Here is a 20727-nt window from a genome sequence, read left to right on the forward strand (position 1 = left end):
CTAAAAACTGCACCCCTCAAGGTGCTCAAAACCACATTCAAGAATTTTATTAACTCTTCAGGTGTTTCACAGGAATTTTTGGAATGTTTAAATAAAAATGAACATTTAACTTTTTTTCACAAAAAATTTAATTCAGCTCCAATTTGTTTTATTTTACCAAGGGTAACAGGAGAAAATGGACCAAAAAAGTTGTTGTACAATTTGTCCTGAGTACGCCGATACCCCATATGTTGGGGTAAACTACTGTTTGGGTGCATGGTAGAGCTCGGAAGCGAAGGAGCACCATTTGACTTTTCAATGCAAAATTGACTGGAATTGAGATGGGATGCCATGTTGCGTTTGGAGAGCCCCTGATGTGCCTAAACATTGAAACCCCCCACAAGTGACACCATTTTGGAAAGTAGACCCCTAAGGAACTTATCTAGATGTGTGGTGAGCACTTTGACCCATTAAGTGATTCACAGAAGTTTATAATGCAGAACCGTAAAAATAAAAAATCATATTTTTTCACAAAAATGATCTTTTCGCCCCCATTTTTTTATTTTCCCAAGGGTAAGAGAAGAAATTGGACCGCAAAAGTTGTTGTACAATTTGTCCTGAGTATGCTGATACCCCATATTTGGGGGTAAAACACTGTTTGGGCGCATGGGAGAGCTCGGAAGGGAAGGAGCACTATTTTACTTTTTCAACGCAGAATTGGCTGGAATTGAGATCGGACGCCATGTCGCGTTTGGAGAGCCCCTGATGTGCCTAAACAGTGAAAAACCCCCAATTATAACTGAAACCCTAATCCAAATACATCCCTAACCCTAATCCCAAAGGTAAACCTAACCACACCCCTAACCCTGACACACCCCTAACTCTAATCCCAACCCTAATCCCAACCGTAAATGTAATCCAAACCCTAACCCTAACTTTAGCCCCAACCCTAACCATAACTTTAACCTCAACCCTTACTGTAGCCTTAACCTTAGCCCTTACCCTAGCCCTAACCCTAACCTTAGCCCTACCCTAACCTTAGCCCTAGCCCTAACCTTAGCCCTAACCCTAGCCCTAACCCTAGCCCTAACCCTAATGGGAAAATGGAAATAAAAACATTTTTTTAATTTTTTAATTTTTTGCTAACTAAGGGTGTGACGAAGGGGGGTTTGATTTACTTTTATAGCGGTTTTTTAGCGGATTTTTATGATTGGCAGCCATCACACACTGAAAGACGCTTTTTATTGCAAAAAATATTTTTTGCGTTACCACATTTTGAGAGCTATAATTTTTCCATATTTTGGTCCACAGAGTCATGTGAGGTCTTGTTTTTTGCGGGACGAGTTGACATTTTTATTTGTAACATTTTCGGGCACCTGACATTTTTTGATCGCTTTTTATTCCGATTTTTGTGAGGCAGAATGACCAAAAACCAGCTATTCATGAATTTCTTTTGGGGGAGGTGTTTATACCGTTCCGTGTTTGGTAAAATGGATAAAGCAGTTGTATTCTTTGGGCCAGTATGATTACAGGGATACCTCATTTATATCTTTTTTTATGTTTTGGTGCTTTCATACGATAAAAACTATTTTATAGAAAAAAATAATTATTTTTGCATCGCTTTATTCTGAGGACTATAACTTTTTTGTTTGATGACGCTGTATGGCGGCTCGTTTTTTGCAAGACAAGATGACGTTTTCAGCGGTACCATGGTTATTTATATCCGTCTTTTTGATCGCGTGTTATTCCACTTTTTATTTGGCGGTATGATAAAAAAGCGTTGTTTTTTGCCTCTTTTTTTTTTTTACGGTGTTCACTGAAGGGGTTAACTAGTGGGACGGTTTTATAGGTCGGGTCACTACGGACGCGGCAATACTAAATATGTGTACTTTTATTGTTTTTGCTTTTTTATTTAGATGGTGAAATATATTTATAGGAACAATATACAGTTAGGTCCACATATATTTGGAAAGAGACAACATTTTTCTAATTTTGGTTATAGACATTACCACAATGAATTTTAAGCAAAACAGTTCAGATGCAGTTGAAGTTCAGACTTTCAGCTTTCATTTGAGGGTATCCACATTAAAATTGGATGAAGGGTTTAGGCATTTCAGCTCTTTAACATGTGCCTACCTGTTTTTAAAGGGACCAAAAGTAATTGGACAATTGACTCCAAGGCTATTTCATGGACAGTTGTGGGCAATCCCTTTGTTATGTAATTCTCAATTAAGCAGATAAAAGGTCTGGTGTTGATTTGAGGTGTGGTGCTTGCATTTGGAAGGTTTTGCTGTGAAGTAAACATGCGGTCAAAGGAGCTCTCCATGCAGGTGAAACAAGCCATCCTTAAGCTGTGAAAACAGAAAAAACCCATCCGATAAATTGCTACCATATTAGGAGTGGCAAAATCTACAGTTTGGTGCATCCTGAGAAAGAAAGAAAGCACTGGTGAACTCATCAATGCAAAAAGACCTGGGCGCCCACGGAAGACAACAGTGGTGGATGATCGCAGAATAATCTTCATGGTGAAGAGAAACCCCTTCACAACAGCCAACCAAGTGAATAACACTCTCCAGGAGGTTGGCGTATCAATATCCAAATCTACCATAAAGAGAAGACTGCATGAAAGTAAATACAGAGGGTTCACTGCACGGTGCAAGCCACTCATAAGCATCAAGAATAAAAAGGCTAGACTGGACTTTGCTGAAAAAAACATCTAAAAAAGCCAGCACAGTTCTGGAAGAACATTCTTTGGACAGATGAAACCAAGATCAACCTCTACCAGAATGATAGCAAGAGAAAAGTATGGCAAAGGCGTGGTACAGCTCATGATCCAAAGCATACCACATCATCTGTAAAACACGGCGGAGGCAGTGTGATGGCTTGGGCATGCATGGCTGCCAGTGGCACTGGGTCACTAGTGTTTATTGATGATGTGACACAGGACAGAAGCAGCCGAATGAATTCTGAGGTTTTCAGAGACATACTGTGTGCTCAGATCCAGCCAAATGCAGCCAAACTGATTGGTCGTCGTTTCATACTACAGATGGACAATGACCCAAAACATAAAGCCAAAGCAACCCAGGAGTTTATTAAAGCAAAGAAGTGGAATATTCTTGAATTGCCAAGTCAGTCACCTGATCTCAACCCAATTGAGCATGCATTTCACTTGTTAAAGACTAAACTTCAGACAGAAAGGCCCACAAACAAACAGCAACTGAAAACCACCGCAGTGAAGGCCTGACAGAGCATCAAAAAGGAGGAAACACAGCGTCTGGTGATGTCCATGAGTTCAAGACTTCCGGCAGTTATTGCCAACAAAGGGCTTTCAACCAAGTACTAAAAATGAACATTTTATTTTTAATTATTGAATCTGTCCAATTACTTTTGGTCCCTTTAAAAACAGGGTGGCACATGTTAAGAAGCTGAAACTCCTAAAATCTTCATCCAATTTTAATGTGGATACCCTCAAATGAAAGCTGAAAGTCTGAACTTCAACTGCATCTGAATTGTTTTGTTTAAATTTCATTGTGGTAATGTCTATAATCAAAATTAGAAAAATGTTGTCTCTGTCCAAATATATATGGACCTAACTGTATTTATTTATTTTTTTGCATTTTTTGGGGAATTTTTTTTTTTTTTACACATGTGAAATTGTTTTTTTTTACACTATAACATTGCTCCGGGGAAGGGGGGGGCATGATGTTATAGTGTAAGATCGCCGATCTGACACTTTGCTGTGCACTGTGTCAGATCGGCGATCTGACGTGCACAGCTCCTGGAGGCTTCCCGGTGCCTGCTCTGAGCAGGCGCAGTGAAGCCACCTCCCTGCAGGACCCGGATGCTGTGGCCATCTTGGATCTGGGCCTGCTGCAGGCAGGAGGAGGTAAGAGACCCTCGGAGAAATGCGATTACATCGCGTTGCTCCGGGGGTCTCAGGGAAGCCCGCAGGGAGCCCCCTCCCAGCGCGATGCTTCCCTATACCGCCGGAACACTGCGATCATGTTTGATCGCAGTGTGCCGGGGGTTAATGTGCCGGGGGCGGTCCGTGACCACTCCTGGCACATAGTGCCGGATGTCAGCTGCGATAGTCAGCTGACACCCGGCCGCGATCGGCCGCGCTCTCCTCGTGAACGCGGCCGATCACGCTGGACGTACTATCCCGTCGGTGGTCATACGGGCCCACCCCACCTCAACGGGATAGTACGTCCGATGTCAGAAAGGGGTTAATAAGTGGCATTTCTTGCCTTATAAATGGGGTTGGGACCATCAGTTGTGTTGTGCAGAAGTCTGGTGGATACACAGCTGATAGTCCTAATGAATAGACTGTTAGAATTTTTATTATGGTAAGAAAAAAGCAGCTAAGTAAAGAAAAATGAGTGGCCATCATTACTTTAAGAAATGAAGGTCAGTCAGGCTGAAAAATTGGGCAAACTTTGAAAGTGTTCCCAAGTGCAGTGGCAAAAACCATAAAGCTCTACAAAGAAACTGGCTCACATGAGGCTCGCCCCAGGAAAGGAAGACCAGGAGTCACCTCTGCTTCTGAGGATAAGTTTATCCGAGTCACCAGCCTCAGAAATCGCAGGTTAACAGCGAGACCAGGTCAATGCCACACAGTGTTCTAGGAGCAGACACATCTCTACAACAACTGTTAAGAGGAGACTTTGTGCAGCAGGCCTTCATGGTAAAATAGCTGCTAGGAAACCACTGCTAAGGACTGGCAACAAGCAGAAGAGACTTGATTGGGCTAAAGAACACAAGAAATGGACCTTAGACCAGTGGAAATCTGTGCTTTGGTCTGGTGAGTCCAAATTTGAGATCTTTGGTTCCAACCACCGTGTCTTTGTGCGACACAGAAAAGTGAATGGATGGACTCTACATGCCTGGTTCCCACCGTGAAGCATGGAGGAGGAGGTGTGATGGTGTGGGGGTGCTTTGCTGGTGACGCTGTTGGGGATTTATTCAAAATTGAAGGCATACTGATCCAGCATGGCTACCACAGCATCTTGCAGCGGCATGCTATTCCATCCGGTGTAGTTGGACCATCATTTGTTTTTCAACAGGACAATGACCCCAAACACACCTCCAGGCTGTGTAAGGGCTATTTGACCGCAGAGAGAAGGCAAAAGGGCCAACAAGTGCTAAGCATCTCTGGGAATTCCTTCAAGATTGTTGGAAGACCATTCCCGGTGACTACCCCTTGAAGCTTATCAAGAGAATGCCAAGAGTGTGCAAAGCAGTCATCAAAGCAAAAGGTGGCTACTTAGAAGAACCTAGAATCTAAGACATAATTTCAGTTGTTTCACACTTTTTTGTTAAGTATATAATTCCACATGTGTTAATTCATAGTTTTGATGCCTTCAGTGTGAATGTACAATTTTCATAGTCATGAAAATACAGAAAAATCTTTAAATGAGAAGGTGTGTCCAAACTTTTGGTATGTACTGTATATCTGTTGCTCTTTGTCTAACCAGACATTTTATGGATATGTCCATTACCTATGTCTGACCGGACTTTTTATGGATATATCCATTACCCTATGTCTGACTAGACTTTTTATAGGTATATCTGCTACTCTTTGTCTGACCAGATCATGGTAAAAAGGATGACTTGCTGAATGATGGGGGTCTGACAACTGATTCCCTCAGTAGTTCCCAGCAGTCCAGAGATCAAGGCTATAGAGTCCTGAGAATGGAGCTTTGCAGCTTAGTCCTAAATGGAATGGGCTCTGCTCCAATGTCTTTGTTAATGGAACTTCCAGAATTAGCCAAGCACAACATTAAGCTTTTCCAGCAAACCCATAAACAATGAATAAAGTGGAAGAGGAGAATGTGCACTGCCACTTTACACAAGGCTGCAAATCTCTATTCTTGAGAATCCAGAATTCAGATCTTGGGATTGTTGGATGCCCCACTGATTGGACCACCAGCGTTCAGAAAGGTTTTATATTTATCATCATATATACGTTTTTTGTACGAAAACCTTTATATGAAAATTATGTGGGAGCCCACGCCATTTTTTTCAGAAAAATAATCTTTTAATAATCTTCTATCTATTCTATCCTATTGGCTCCTGCAGTGATTTTATAGAACACGGCAGATGAATTGCCAGCTTTTCTCCTATCTATGTAATATAAATACACACATATATATATATATATATATATATATATATATATATATATATATGTGTGTGTGTGTGTGTCACTGACATCTATATGTCTATGTATTCTATGTGTATATAACTATTTTATCCATTCTATTCTAACCTGACAGTGTGACAATACTGTATGCAACACATACATTTCTGGCTTTTCTAAGGACACCGGTGCGTAAAAATCGGACAGCACTCGCATGGTCTGAGTGCTGTGCAATTTTTTTCTCCCATCCGTTGACTTGCATTGGCGATTCTCGTCTGAGATACACAGTAAATTGCAGCATGCTGTGATTTTTTTTCTCAGTCCGATTTAAGCTCAGAAAATAATCACAGATGAGATGTAACCCATTGAATAACATTGGTCAGAGTGCAATCCGATTTTTTCTTAGATTGTTCTCGTTCTTTTTTCTCGCAAATGAGTATGAGCCCATAGATTAACACTGGGTCGAGTGCTTTGCGATGTTTTCTCACATAGCACTTGCCCGTACTCTACAGTAGTGTGACATCGGCCTTCATCAGATGCTCCTCTGCTGTAAATAAATTATTTAAAAAAAAAAAACCCTGCGTGGGTTCTCCTGTATTTTTGATAACCAGCCAGGCAAAACTCACAGCTGGGGGCTGCAACACTAAGCTGTCATCTCCAGCAAGGCTGGTTAACAAGAATAGAGGAGTCCACAACGTATTTTTTAAATATTTAAATAACTAATTTAAAAAATGGCTTGAGGTCCCCCCATTTTTAGCAACCAGCCTTGCTAAAGCAGACAGCTGGGGGCTGGTATTCTCTGACTGGTAAGGGGCAATGGATCTTGGCCCCCAGCCTAAAAATAGCAGCCCACAGCCGCCCAGAAATGGCACATCTATTAGGTGCACCAATTCTGGCGCTTTTCCTGGCTCTTCCCAATTGTCCTGTAGCGGCAGCAAGTGGGGTTGATATTTGTAGGGTTGCTGTCACCTTTGTATTGTCAGGTGTCATCAAGCAAACAGATAACTAATGGAAAGGTGTCTATAAGACACCTATTCATTACTAATCCTATAGTTACATGATAATTAAAGCCAAAGCCAGCATAAAGTCCTTTATTCGAAATAAGACTAAACACAGTTTTCCATTTTATTTAAAAATAACAGACATAGTTATACTCACTTAACGCCTAATTCCACCAAAGCCCTTGTTCTCCTGTATCAAATCTAAAATAAAAAAACAACGACATACCATACCTGCCTGTCACTCTGTCCCAAGCCGTAATCCATGTCTGGAGGATTAATAGTTTTCAACCTGGACAGTGCCAAAACGCGACCATCCAGGTTGAGAGCCACTGGTGACTGATCTACTGGGAGCACAGCGTCAGTGACCGGCGGTGACATAATTACCTCCGGTCACTGGTGTCAGCTGATGGGACTACAGCTTGCATCAGCTGACACGTGGTGCCGCTACCACATGTCCAATCACAGCTGAGCGCTCACGCTGCCTTTTGACAGCGTGGGAACTGCGGCTCTCTGACTGGCATGGAAGATTTCAACGCCGATCAGAAGCGCTACACTGGTGTTTCCCACACTGTCACCCAGCGTGGGAAACACTGGCTTTTGTGCTGTGTATGTTCAGGTATATTTGGCCATATAATTGATTAAATCAGCAAATATTGCAAATTCGGCATTCATGAGCCAAACTGAACATTGAAATATTCGCTTCTCTCTACTTATTATGCCACCAATCCAAAAGCAAAATCTGTCTCAATATTAGATAGAGTGCATAATATTATACATATTTTATACATTGGCTTGTAGTAGCTTCTGTCCTTTAACCCCTTTCCAACCATGAACGTATCTATACGTCCAGGTCAGCTGATACTTACCGACCTTGGCGCATGAATAAGTCAAGTCGATTTTGCACGAACAGGGGCTCTACACGTGTAATAGCAGCTTTGTGTCAGCTGATTCTGACAGCTGACACCTGGCACTCAATAATGGAGTGGTACCCACAATGCTTCTCCTGGCACTTTAACCCCCCAGATACTACGATCGTTATATATCGCTGTATTTAGCAAGCAAGCAAAGGGAGGGAGAACCCTTTGCTCTCCAATCAGTGCCCCCGCAAAGGACTGGTTGTTACCATGGTGACCCGATGTCGTCATGACAACATTCAGGTCACTAATGCTAGCAAACTTGCTAGATCATGCTCAGATTTATAAAGCATAAATAAGCTACTGCTTTGCTGTGTTTAAAAGCGATCAGACTGCAAAAAGTGAAAGTCAGACAGTGGAATAAAGTAAAAAACCTAATAAAGTTTAAAAATACGAAACAAATTATAAACACAAAATAATTCTGTATATATATATATATATATATATATATATATATATATATATATATATATATATATATATATACTGTATATTGTATCCATAAAGAAATATTTTTATGAAAAAAAAATAGTACACATATTTGCTATCATCGCGTCCGGAACGACCCGACCTATAACATTGTCTCAGTAGTTAACCCCTTTAGTGAACAGTGCAAAAAAAAAAGCGAGGCAAAAAACAATGCTTTATCATCATACTGCTGAACAAAAAGAGGAAAAAAGCATGATCACAAAGACAAATGTAAATAAAAATGGTATAACTGAAAATGACTGTCCTACAAAAAACAAGCCACCACACAGTTCCAACAGAGGAAAAATCAGCAACGTATGGCTATCAGAGTAAAGTGATGCAAAAACATATATACAGTAGACTTGGCCAAAGGTTCACCATCCAACAATCAATGACCCTAAGCACACAGCTAAAATAACAAGGGAGTGGCATCAGAACAACTCTGTGACCATTATTGACTGGCCCAGCCAGAGCCCTGACCTAAACCCATTTAATCATCTCTGGAGAGACCTGAAAATGGCTGTCCACCAACGTTCACCATCCAACCTGAGGGAACTGGAGAGGATCTGCAAGGAAGAATGGCAGAGGATCCCAAATCCAGGTGTGAAAAACTTGTTGCGTCATTCCCAAGAAGACTCATGGCTGTACTAGCTCAAAAGGGTGCTTCTACTCAATACTGAGCAAAGGATCTGAATACTTATGACCATGTGATATTTCAGCTTTTCTTTTTTAATAAATTTGCAAAAATTACATTTCTCTTTTTTTTCATTCAAGATGGGGTGCAGAGTGTACATTAATGAAAAAAATGAACTTTTTTGAATTTACCAAATGGCTGCAATGAAACAAAGAGAGAAAAATTTTAAGGGGTCTGAATACTTTCCGTACCCACTTTAAAGGGAACCTGTCACCCCAAAAATCGAAGATGAGCTGCGACCACCGGCATCAGGGGCTTATCTACAGCATTCTGTAATGCTGTAGATAAGCCCCCGATGTATCCTGAAAGATGAGAAAAAGAGGTTATATTACACTCACCCAGGGGTGGTCCCGCTGCGGTCCGGGTCTGATGGGCATCACGGTCCGGTCCGGGGCCTCCCATCTTCTTACGAAGACGTCCTCTTCTTGTCTTCATTCCGCAGATCCGGCGCAGGCATACTTTGTCTGCCCTGTTGAGGGCAGAGCAAAGTACTGCAGTGTGCAGGCACCGGGAAAGGTCAGAGAGGCCCAGCGCCTGCGCACTGCAGTACTTTTCTCTGCCCTCAACAGGGCAGACAAAGTACGCCTGTGCCGGAACCGCAGCGTGAAGACAAGAAGAGGACGTCATTATAAGAAGATAGGAGGCCCCGCACCGCGACTCCCATCGGACCCGGAAAGCAGCGGGACCGCCCCAGGTGAGTATAATCTAACCTCTTTTTCTCATCTTTCAGGATACTTCGGGGGCTTATCTACAGCATTACGGAATGCAGTAGATAAGCCCCTGATGCCGGTGGCCGCAGCTCATCTCCAAATTTTGATTCCCTGAGAGGTCTATTTTCCCAAATGGTGTCATTTTTCTGGGGTTTCTATTATTTAGGCACATGAGGGTCTCTCCAAATGTGACATGGCATTCACTAATTATGTCAGCAAACTTTACTTTCAAAAAGTTAAAGTTCGCTCCTTCCCTTTCAAGCCCTGCTGTGTACTAAACCAGTAGTTTTCCTCCATATATTGAGTATTGTCACATTCAGGAAAAATTGCACAATAAATTGTATGGTGCAGCTTCTACTGTTACCCTTTTCAAAATGTAAAATTTAGGGTTAAAACATTTTTGTGGGGAAAATTTGATTATTTTTTATTTTCATGGCTCAGTGCTATAAACTTCTGTGAAGCAGCTGGGGGTTAAAGGTGCTCACCACACTTCTAGATAAGTTCACAGAGGGGTCTGGTTTCCAAAATGGTGTCACTTGTGGGGTTTTCCACTATTTACGCACATCAGGGGCTCTCCATACTCAACATGGTGTCCGCCAACATTTCAGCAAATTTTGAGTTCAAAAGGTCAAATGGCACTCCAGGCCTTTCAAGCCCTGCCATACGCTCAAAGAGTACTTTTCCCCACATATGGGGTAAAGGCATAATCAGGAAAAATTGCACAACAAATTGTATGGTGCAGTTTCTACTGTTACCCTTGTGAAAATGCAAAATAAAACATTTTTTTTTTTTTTTTCATGGCTGAATGTTATAAACTTCTATTAAGTACCAGGGGTTCAAGGTGCTCACCGCACATCAGGAAATCTTCCCTGAAGGGTCTAGTTTCCAATATGGTGTAATTTGTGGGAGGTTTCCCCTTTTGCTTCATTAGCATATTTGAATAATTAGCAGTTTCATTACTACAAGCTAATGGATGCTAAAGATATGGATTATTTTCTTAGGACATGGCATTGTGCTTAGCTTCAAAGTGAGAACAGATATTTTTTCAATGCTGAAAAAAATCTGCCAGATATAAATGATTTCTAGGTTTTATATATGGGATAAGGTCCCCCCTACTGTAAAATATCGGAATATTAATAGTCACTAAATTTACTAGGCTGATCAATATGGCATTTTGATAGCATTTATACAGATAATATTCTTAACAATAAGAAAATGTTCAACTGAAAATTATGGCTTATGATATACATCACAGACCCCCAAAGATTTTAAAGAAACTGTTTTTAAAATTTATAAGAACCCCCTTTAACTGATTTTTTATGAATTGTTGTGGCAGACATTATATGCAAAACTGTTTTACACACATCACAGCTGCTGAACAACCTCTTTTTAAACAAAAAAGGCAAAATTACATGCCAGTTCATCAATGAATGACTTAAAGAGAATCTGTCAGCAGGATTTTACTATGTAATCTGAGGACATCATAGTGTAGCAGCTGAGACACAGATTTCAGGGATCTGTCACTTATTAGGCTATGTGCTATTGTTTCCTTACAACTAAGGTTTTATCACAAGGAGATGATGTCTGCTTGGACCACAGTGCACGTGAGCCCTGGTCCAAACACGCCCCCTCCTCTGATATGCAGCTTGCTGTTAATAGACAATGTACAGGAAGCTGGGGTGTGGACAGGGTCAGCTTTCTGACCTCTGCTACATGCAAATAATCTGATGCACCACTGATGCACCCAATAAAGTAAATTATACATCTTTAGAATGAGGGTCTCTGCCCCTTCATTATGCTACTATCAGATGAGGTAGCAAAAATCTGGTAACAGATTCACTTTAAGAAAAAGGAATTTAAGCTAAAGTGATGTGCAAAATACTGTTTCTGCTGGAATGGATGAGTAGTGCACCATTCAGTATAAAGGAATGGGATATTTCTACAAATATTATTGACCGACATGTCAATGGAAAGTTTGTTTTGACATGATTCTTCTAATTAGTTATTATCAATTCAGCTCTATAAACTACACATTGCAGTCTTGCATTTCAAGCAGCAGGTGGCAGGGCTCTAATAACATGTGTGCATAACAAATTAGCTGTCGAGGTTGTAAAATGAACATTTAGAATCGATGTCATAGACAGTATGTACAATGGAAAAAATAAAGAGCATGTAAGGCTTAGGAATAAACGCAAAGCACGAGAGCAAAAAGTCATTCCATACTATACAATCTAAAATAATTCTGTATTTTAAGAAATTTAAACTGATCACCAAAGATCAAGCTATAGCAGAGCTGATGTTATCATTTAATCTTGATCAGAAAGCATTTTAACAACACTCCTGTGGATAACTGGGGCAGCTTAAAAAAATGAAGTTTCGTTATAAATTCAGCTCTGCTACATCTATGTATTGATGGATTTATTACTCGATAAGAAGAAAAGAAAATATCCCCAGCATGTTCTTAATGCACTCTGTGATCTGGTAATAGGGATGGTTGCCACATTGTGGTGAAGTCGATGCTAGAAGTGCATTTTCCTAGATTAAAGGAATGCTTCTTCTCTTGGCTAATAGAGAAAACACAAGTGACAGCTTCTTACAGATCAAGGTTTTATTTCCAAGGTTTTATTCCCATAGAGTGGGAGTCCTGCCATTTGATACAAGCAATAAGTCTACAAATAAGAACATGGTGTCATTCATTTCAACAGGACTTCTAAAATAAGGCAATACACACCTTTGATGAGTACATATTGCTCAGTACATCTGCTTCTAAGGCTTTCATCTCCTCTTCAGAATCTATGGGAAAAGAAAGAAGAAAAATAAAATGGCGCTTTAGTTACTTGAGTGCTGTTATTTTTGCCTGTTGTGGGATCTTCCACCCAAATGCAAACGTTGCATCTCGAATCTCCAGCAAAGAGCTGATGCCTTGATATTTTTGAAGTTCTGTGCTTACTATTAATTCTATACATTAAAAAATCAATTAAAATAGTCCTAGATTATAATTTGTGGATCTGTAAATTGTTTACAAAATTACATGCAGTTACATTTCTGTATAAAAAGGAATCAAAAAAGCCAAAGAATTCCATCTTTATGAATATCTGGGTTATGTAATCAATCTATAAGTGCTTGATACAGAAAAGCTAAAACATTCTATACTGAAGAATATATGAGGAGTCAATATGAATGTGTAAGTATGGTGAACTATGGAAACTTTTGCTATCACTGTAGGATAATATTTCTCAACCGATCCCGTAGATGGCTTACTTTATCGATTCCATATGATAACGTGCTAGAGCAAGAGCAAAACCTTAATAAATGAGCTGCTAAAACATTCATGTTTTTCTGGTTGTTGTGTCGGTCATAAGAATTCACATAACGAGTCTTGTATGTATCCTTATATCTGAAAAGGTAATGAAATATATGCAACATATTGGATATCAAGCAAAACTGCTCCCGAGATACTGTTGCTAATTGTGAGAGCTTTCACACTCATTGATAGATAGATTAATTATGAGAAATCCATATGTTCAGGTATCGGGGTGGTCTGTTGTGTGTTCTGTGCGTGCACACGTATGTTTGACATCGGAATGTTTATATTGTAGCTCTCGTAAATGAAAAACTAGTGTTTCGTTAAGTCGTCCACATTTATGTCAATTATCCCTAGAATGCTACATTCTAGGAACAGTACTATAATATCATACATCTATTCTCAACGAAGAGCCCAATTGCTTCATCTCTTCAGTACCTTTATTAAGTTAGCACTATTGGCTCATTCATTTTGGAAGAAGCGTAAGAAAGGTTAGAACATTTACAGCTTCGATGGCAGATAAGCTTCTATTCAACCGACTGCTCCTAGAAACCAAGTTCACACTACACGACTTAATATAGATCTATCAAACAATGTGCCTGACTGCTTTCAGAAATAGGCACGAAGCTTTCTTTGCAGACTGAGCTGGCAATATTAACCATACTTCTGCCAAATGAGTCAAATTCTTGCTGGCAACAATCATGTAAAAAGTGTGTTAAGCGTTTGGCAGGCAGATTCCGAAAACTGCAGAGTGAAGCGCAAGTGCCGCGGTTTAATCACGTCAACATCTCAATAACTATGCAGATTATATGGTTTTAGTTATTTTTATCTCTCTATGTATAACTTATTCTACTTGTTTGTGGACCTTTAACTCTAAACATCTGCCCTTTTGTTTTTCTCATGTAGACTATATTGATTATTGTGTTTGGAAGTTCTAGTATTGTGTACTTGGAAGATATATTGACTTTATTCTTTCTTTTTGCACGAAAATCATGGAATATTACTATTAAATGAGCAGCTCATCTTAATATCTATGCAGATACAATGTTAAGATCAATATTGATATATATTCTCATATTGACTATATTGATTATTGTACTGTAAAGTATTGTGCACTTGGAAGATAAATTGACTTTATTCTTTCTTTTTGCAGTCACATGGGAATCATGGAATATTACTATTAAGTGAGCAGCTCGTCTTAATATCTAGGCAGATAAAATGTTAAAATTAGTATTTATATATATATATTCTCATGTGGACTTTATGGATTATTGCACTGTAAATCATTATGTAAATCATTGTGTGTACTTGGAAGATAAATTGACTATTTTGTTTAGCAGCCTCAAGAGAATCATGGAATATTACTATTAAATGAGCAGCTCTGTGACTGCAGAACAGCTATGATGAGAAAGGAATGAGCGTTCTTCATGTACTTTATTGTTGTGCTTTATGGGTATCTCATTACTTAGCAAAATTGCAAACCCATTAGAAAAATAGCCTGCATAACCAAAGACATTATGCATAGTTTTTCGTAGATGAGCAAATATACACCTTTGATAATGACACTTCAAGGTCAGCAGTGCAAAGATTAATCCATAATCACTGTCCCCTGTCCCTGATAAAATTATCGATTCTGACCTCCGAAAATGTAAGTTACAATACGAATAGGACCTTTTTTTATTAGCCCCTAGTTGCTACAATCATAACAATAGTCTGCTAAGGGCAGTGATATAGCCAAATATTTTTTTTTTAACTTACAGCCAATATTATTTTTACTATGCCAAAACTGTCCTGTTCAGAGCATAATGTCCTTTTTTTTGTCGGTAGTTTAAAAACAAATGTTCTGATTGAACTAGTTACAAGTTTTGAAGCAGTTGCAAATCAGCTTTTTCTATTTCAGACCGTAGGAGAATATATGCCAGAAACTTTGACTCTGCCAATAATCTATCTTGGCAGCAATATTTGGAAAAGTGTTTTTCATGCGTGATCAAAAATACCAGAAATACATCAAAACACCTAGAACAATAGAATAGCATTAAAGAGAAAACAAAATATTAGAGTTAGGCTGGGCAGTAAAAAAACCCCAAACATTATAAAGACAGTCCCAACTCCACTGTACAGGTAGCAGTCATCAAGATCATCTTGTGTTCAATGTGCAAGTCATTTTTCCTAATGTGCAGAAAGAAAATTTTCTAGACATAATGTAAAAAAAAAAACATCCTGTTTTGTGATTTCATAGAAAGAGGCATAACAACAGCACAATAAATGTGCTTTTTCACAGCAGCATAGTCAAAAGCTGGAGCAGCAAAGCAGTACATTACCTGTACACATCCCACAGCAGCTGAAAGCCAGGAGCATCAGACACACCATCTGAAGTCTTAGTCCAGTCATCATTGATTTAGTTTAGGAACTTAAGTCCATTCAATAGCAGAAATGTAAGTGGTACTGTTCTATCTTCTCTCTCTTCTGTGCTGAATAGACAGCTCTGTGTCTCCGTACCATAATGGGAATACTGGACCCTCCCCAACTATATAAGCAGTGGGATGATGTCACAAGTCCACAGGAGAACATTTTGAAGACATCCTCAACCCTCCTCCTCTTTCAGCTCTTGCTGCTTCATTTATCATCCTCTAATTGCAGATATCATGACGCACATTGATAATAGTAGAGTTTTCTCATTTTGGACGTCACTCAATGACGTCCTGGGATTTCTTACATAGGGAACAAGTCATGTCCTCTTACGTTTTATACACAAGGCACGATTCATGACACATTGATTTTGGAATGACTTTTCTTTGATGCTTCATAAACTTATCAATAACAAAAGAACTCATCATATGTGAGCTTTATAAAGAATCATTTTTTGTTGATGATGGTTCAAACATACCGATAATGAAGTTGGTGACATTCGTTAAGGGTTTGCTCTCTCACAATCAGCTGAAAGACAATCTTCGGATAACACCTGCTCTCAGCCGTGATTGATATAAGACAACACAGTATGTTTGACATGTAGTGGAAATTCAACTATTATGACTATCCAATAAGCAATGCTTTACTTACTGTAAGCCAACATATTTTTACCGTAAGGCCATGTTCACACGTTCAGTATTTGATTAGTATTTTTCATCTGTATTTGTAAGCCAAAACCAGGAGAGGAACAATCAGAAGAAAAAGTGTAATAGAAACATGTGCATCATTTCTAGATTCTTCACCCACTCCTGGTGTTGACTTACAAATATTGATGTAAAATACTGAACTTATGAACAAGACCTAAGGCTGGGTGCCCACGATCCGAAACTATCAGCGCTTTGGACACAGCATAAGTTTGCTGCAGCCAAAGCGCTGCCTTCTATAGAATGCAGGTAAATCCGCATGTGTTCACTGATCCATGCGAATTTACAGCATTCAATACATTTCTATTGGTGAAATTTATCTCGCGGAGACTTGTATCTCGGCAAGAGAAATTGACATGCTGCAGTCTTGATCGACACGCAGCATGTCAGTGTCCATGGGTGATCCGCAGGCGACTATGCTCACATAGTGGACATGGGATATCTAGAAATCCCATCCACTATGCTGTAATATCTAGCCGCTGTGGGTTTGACACTGCATAAATACACAACGTCAAATCTGATTGTGTGCACATACTCTAAGGGGTATTATTATTGTAATCAAAATGTGGTTATATCCACAAGATATGCCATAATTGTCAGGTGCTGCCTGCTTCCTTGGCTTCTGTAACTCCTGTAGAAATGAATGGACAGAGCAAATGCACAGTGCTGAGGTATTGGAATACATAGATATAATCAACAGAGAACTTCAGCTCCATTAGTTAGAGCATCAAAAAGCATCTCTTACTTTGGGATACTTTCCAATGGAATGGGATCCATCTACAATCAGCTCATAATTAAAATGAAGCTATTGTCAGAAAATGACCTATTGTGTCAATGAGGGTTTTGCGTTACATGTTTTTTATTAATGGCAATGGTGTTTTTTTTATATTACGTTCTTTATTTTAGTCTTACAATTTTCAAATTGGCTACTGGGGCATTTTTAGACTCACATTTACTGTCTTTTTAGCAAGAGTTTTCAGCAAAATTCCATATTATTAGAGGCAATATTAGAAAGACAGGTAGCAAGCTCTATACACAGTTGATAACAACAGGATTCATCAATAACAATAGAAGATGTTACAGTTTACCCTGCTCCCCTTTCACAATCACCATTGCCCACTCTCATTAGAAACTTCAATACCAAAGATGGAATCCAACTGGCAATGTACATGTGTTGTTTCCGGAAACAATAGGAAGTTAGAGTCTATAAAAGTCCCAGTGGCCAATGTAAAAAGATTTCTTTTTTTTATTTTTGATACAGCTTGTGATATGTAAAAAAAATGTTAACATGTCTGTAAAAATACATGTAACACATAAACCTGATTTAAACAATAGCTCATTTTCTGATATTAGCCTCCTTTTAAGAGAAATCCTATAAAGGAAAGAGTTAACCAAACTGTACAAGTTTAATGAGCAATACTATACTTGATGTGTAATATCTGTGATAATACAAGTCCTAAGACCCACAGTGATGATTCAAACTAATCGGTAGAAATGCTCAGCTTATTTTCAAGCATAAGCAGTGTGGTGTATTTGTAACACCCCAGGTATCTGGTTGTTACAGTGATGTTGCTTTCCTTTCGGGGAGGGTGATGTCATGCCTGGAGACAAGGAGGATTCCCTTTAACAGGTAATACATCTACATGCAACACATTCTGAATCCAGGCCAGAAAGGGGAGCTCTGAACCCAGATTCAGGGGAGCTTCCCCCAGATATATATATTCTGGTCTGTAGGAGGAGTTAGTCAGTTGGAGTTGAGAGGAGAAAGGAGTGTGAGCAGATTAGGGCATGCAGCCACATGTGGTGCTGCAGCTCCAGGACGGAGGAGAATCAGAAGGTTTGCAGTAATAGCAAATGTTGGAGTGGAGAAGCAAAGGAGAAGTCAGGAGTTTGCATGGGAACTGTGACCGGGCACCTTTTGAGCTGAAGTGCAGGAATCGGGCACTGGGAGTCCAAGGCTGTGTCGCATTCCACGTCCCACAGCAGAACTGGAGGGCAGAAGACTTTATGTAGTCTCTCCGCACCCACACCTGAAGGTGCAGCAGTACACAGAGAGCCCGGGTCGTGATAGAGACCCTGTAAAAAGGCTCGCATTGCCCACCATACGGGGTACTGTTTCAGGACAGGAGAGAGAGGACCTTGTAAGGGAGCCACAGGCAGCAAGGACCTCACAAAAGAGCGCTAGAAGGAAGGCTTACAAACCTCACCTGGGAGAGGGATCCATGATTGCCTCCAGGCAGGGCCGACCACATTAACACCTGTTGCTGGTACCCTGGACTGTGGCTTACTACAACCAGTAAACCAGGTAAAGAGACTGTAACCATGTGTCCTCTGTTTATTCCCAGTGTCACATCATTCTTTCCAAACACACAGGGAGCCCAGGGGACCCCGCTTCACCTGTGGGAAGCAAAACCATCTTTGCTGCAGCACCATCACCCCCAGAGGACCCCTTTTAGCAGCGTCGGTCACTCTTGACCGAGTACCACAGGTGGCGTCACAAAATTTTATTACTTTAATGACTACCCCCTTTTACTTGGGTGCCCAGGGCCATGGACCTCCCCTTTAACAACGACCGGACCGGGTACCCAGTACCCCACGGCCCTGGCAGGCTTTCCATATGATATTGGATTGATCTTGGGTTTCAGCACCTGAACAACCATCAAGCAATTTATTCTTTATTATGTGCACAAGAGCTATAGCTTCACATTACATACTGCACCGCTAACTTTCAAAGAAAAGGTGGGAGACTAGAAGACAGGACAGGAAAATCTGCCTCCAACTTCAGTAATAAGCAATGCTCAGTGTTGCACCAAAGTCCAGCAGAAAACTGACAATGACCAAGAAACATTATTATTTTTAATATTTAATACTATTGATTTTTTTTTTAAATCTGGAGGTGCACAAGACAATAGATAGCGCCTCACTTATTAAAGTTGAATACCAATAAGCGTTCATATAATGGAGAAGTTGCCCTTATGGCAGTGTTCACACTTATCTTGTCTCTAGTATGCTACAGACCTGATGGTGACACAGGCTATAATGCCTCCTTCACATGTACGTGTCGCCGGTACATGTGTCATCTGTTTTCAAATGTATCGGAGACACATACACCAATTATAATCTATGGAACTTCTTACATGTCCATTCTTTCACGTGGACCATGTATCTGTGTGAACCACACAGAGACATGTTGGCTTTTTAGTGGCAGTATGGATGACAAAGACCCATACAAGTCCATGAGTCCATGTCACACTTGTACCGCACACAGATGAAATCCATGAGACATCCATGTGCTGTCTGTGTGACATGTGTGGAATAGAATGCAGACTATAAATTACAATTTTTATGTGTTAAAGATATATATATATATATAGATAGATAATAGATAAATACGTATCCATCAGATATATAATTAGTGTATCTGAATGTGGAGCTTAATGTGCATGTATTAACCTAATAAATAAATGATAAAAAAATGGGGTCTGCCTCAATTTTTGATAACCAGCTAAGGTAAAGCAGACAGCTGAAAGCTGATATTATGAGGCTGGGAAGGTCCCTGGCCGTAGGGCACTTCCCAGCCTAAACATACTAGCCCACAGTCATCCTAGAAGTGGCACATCACATTATGGGCTCCAACTCTGGAGCTTTGCCTTGGCTATTCCGAATTGCTCTGGTATTGTGGCAATTGGGGTGATGGGGCTTGAGGTTGATGTAGCTGTGAAGGGTCTAAAAACTCAGCTGACATCAAGCCAGGTGTATTTAATGGAGAGGTGCCCATCAGACACCCAGACTATTATAAACCAGGAAAAACGGAAACATGCAAAAAAAAAATGCTTAAGTGAAATAATCACTCCCCGGCACTTTCCCTGGTTCACCATTTTATTAAAAAAAATCCCACACAGGTCAGACGTAGTTCACCAAATCTGATGTAGTTCAGCAAATGGAAACCTGAAAAGAATATTCACACAAAACACAGAGAAATAAACCATGCATAAGTTCATCTTCTGCCTAATTTCTGTTCTGTATTTTGAGTGAAACACTGAACATATTGGTATAGTCGCGAGCTTGAAGAATAAAGGACATCTGCTCCATCTGCATATTTAAGCTTCTTTTTGCAAAGCATCACACAGAAATGTATAGTCCACATATTAATTTTGTCTTTCACAAGATCTATTAATTTATTTTATATGTTACAGAGGCCTAAGTGTGATTAACTGTACAATGCTGTGCAATATGTTGTCTAGTAATACTTATTATTACTGTAGATTCTGTGGGGTATAAAGTGGTTTTAAGGTTGTAAATAATGCTATTTTGAAGTTAATCACTTGAGGGCAGGAAGAAAATCAATAATTCATCAAATGGACATATAGTACATAAGTTCACCACTTAGGGTATGTTCACACTG

At 39.9% G+C, this 20727-nt stretch overlaps 1 protein-coding gene across 1 annotated transcript in view; it reads right to left on the reverse strand.

The window, feature by feature from the left end:
- Positions 1-15722, reverse strand: part of NTS (neurotensin) — a 77761-nt gene extending 62039 nt beyond the window's left edge. The window contains exons 1-2 of the mRNA XM_077261093.1: positions 15531-15722; positions 12637-12698 (exon numbers count right to left, since the gene is read on the reverse strand). Of these exons, the coding sequence (XP_077117208.1) occupies positions 12637-12698; positions 15531-15603 (135 nt within the window). The 5' untranslated portion in view covers positions 15604-15722. The remainder of the gene's footprint in view (positions 1-12636; positions 12699-15530) is intronic.
- Positions 15723-20727: the final 5005 nt, after the last annotated feature.

The sequence above is a fragment of the Ranitomeya variabilis genome, chromosome 5 (assembly GCF_051348905.1).
Source record: "Ranitomeya variabilis isolate aRanVar5 chromosome 5, aRanVar5.hap1, whole genome shotgun sequence".
NCBI classification, from domain to species: domain Eukaryota; kingdom Metazoa; phylum Chordata; class Amphibia; order Anura; family Dendrobatidae; genus Ranitomeya; species Ranitomeya variabilis.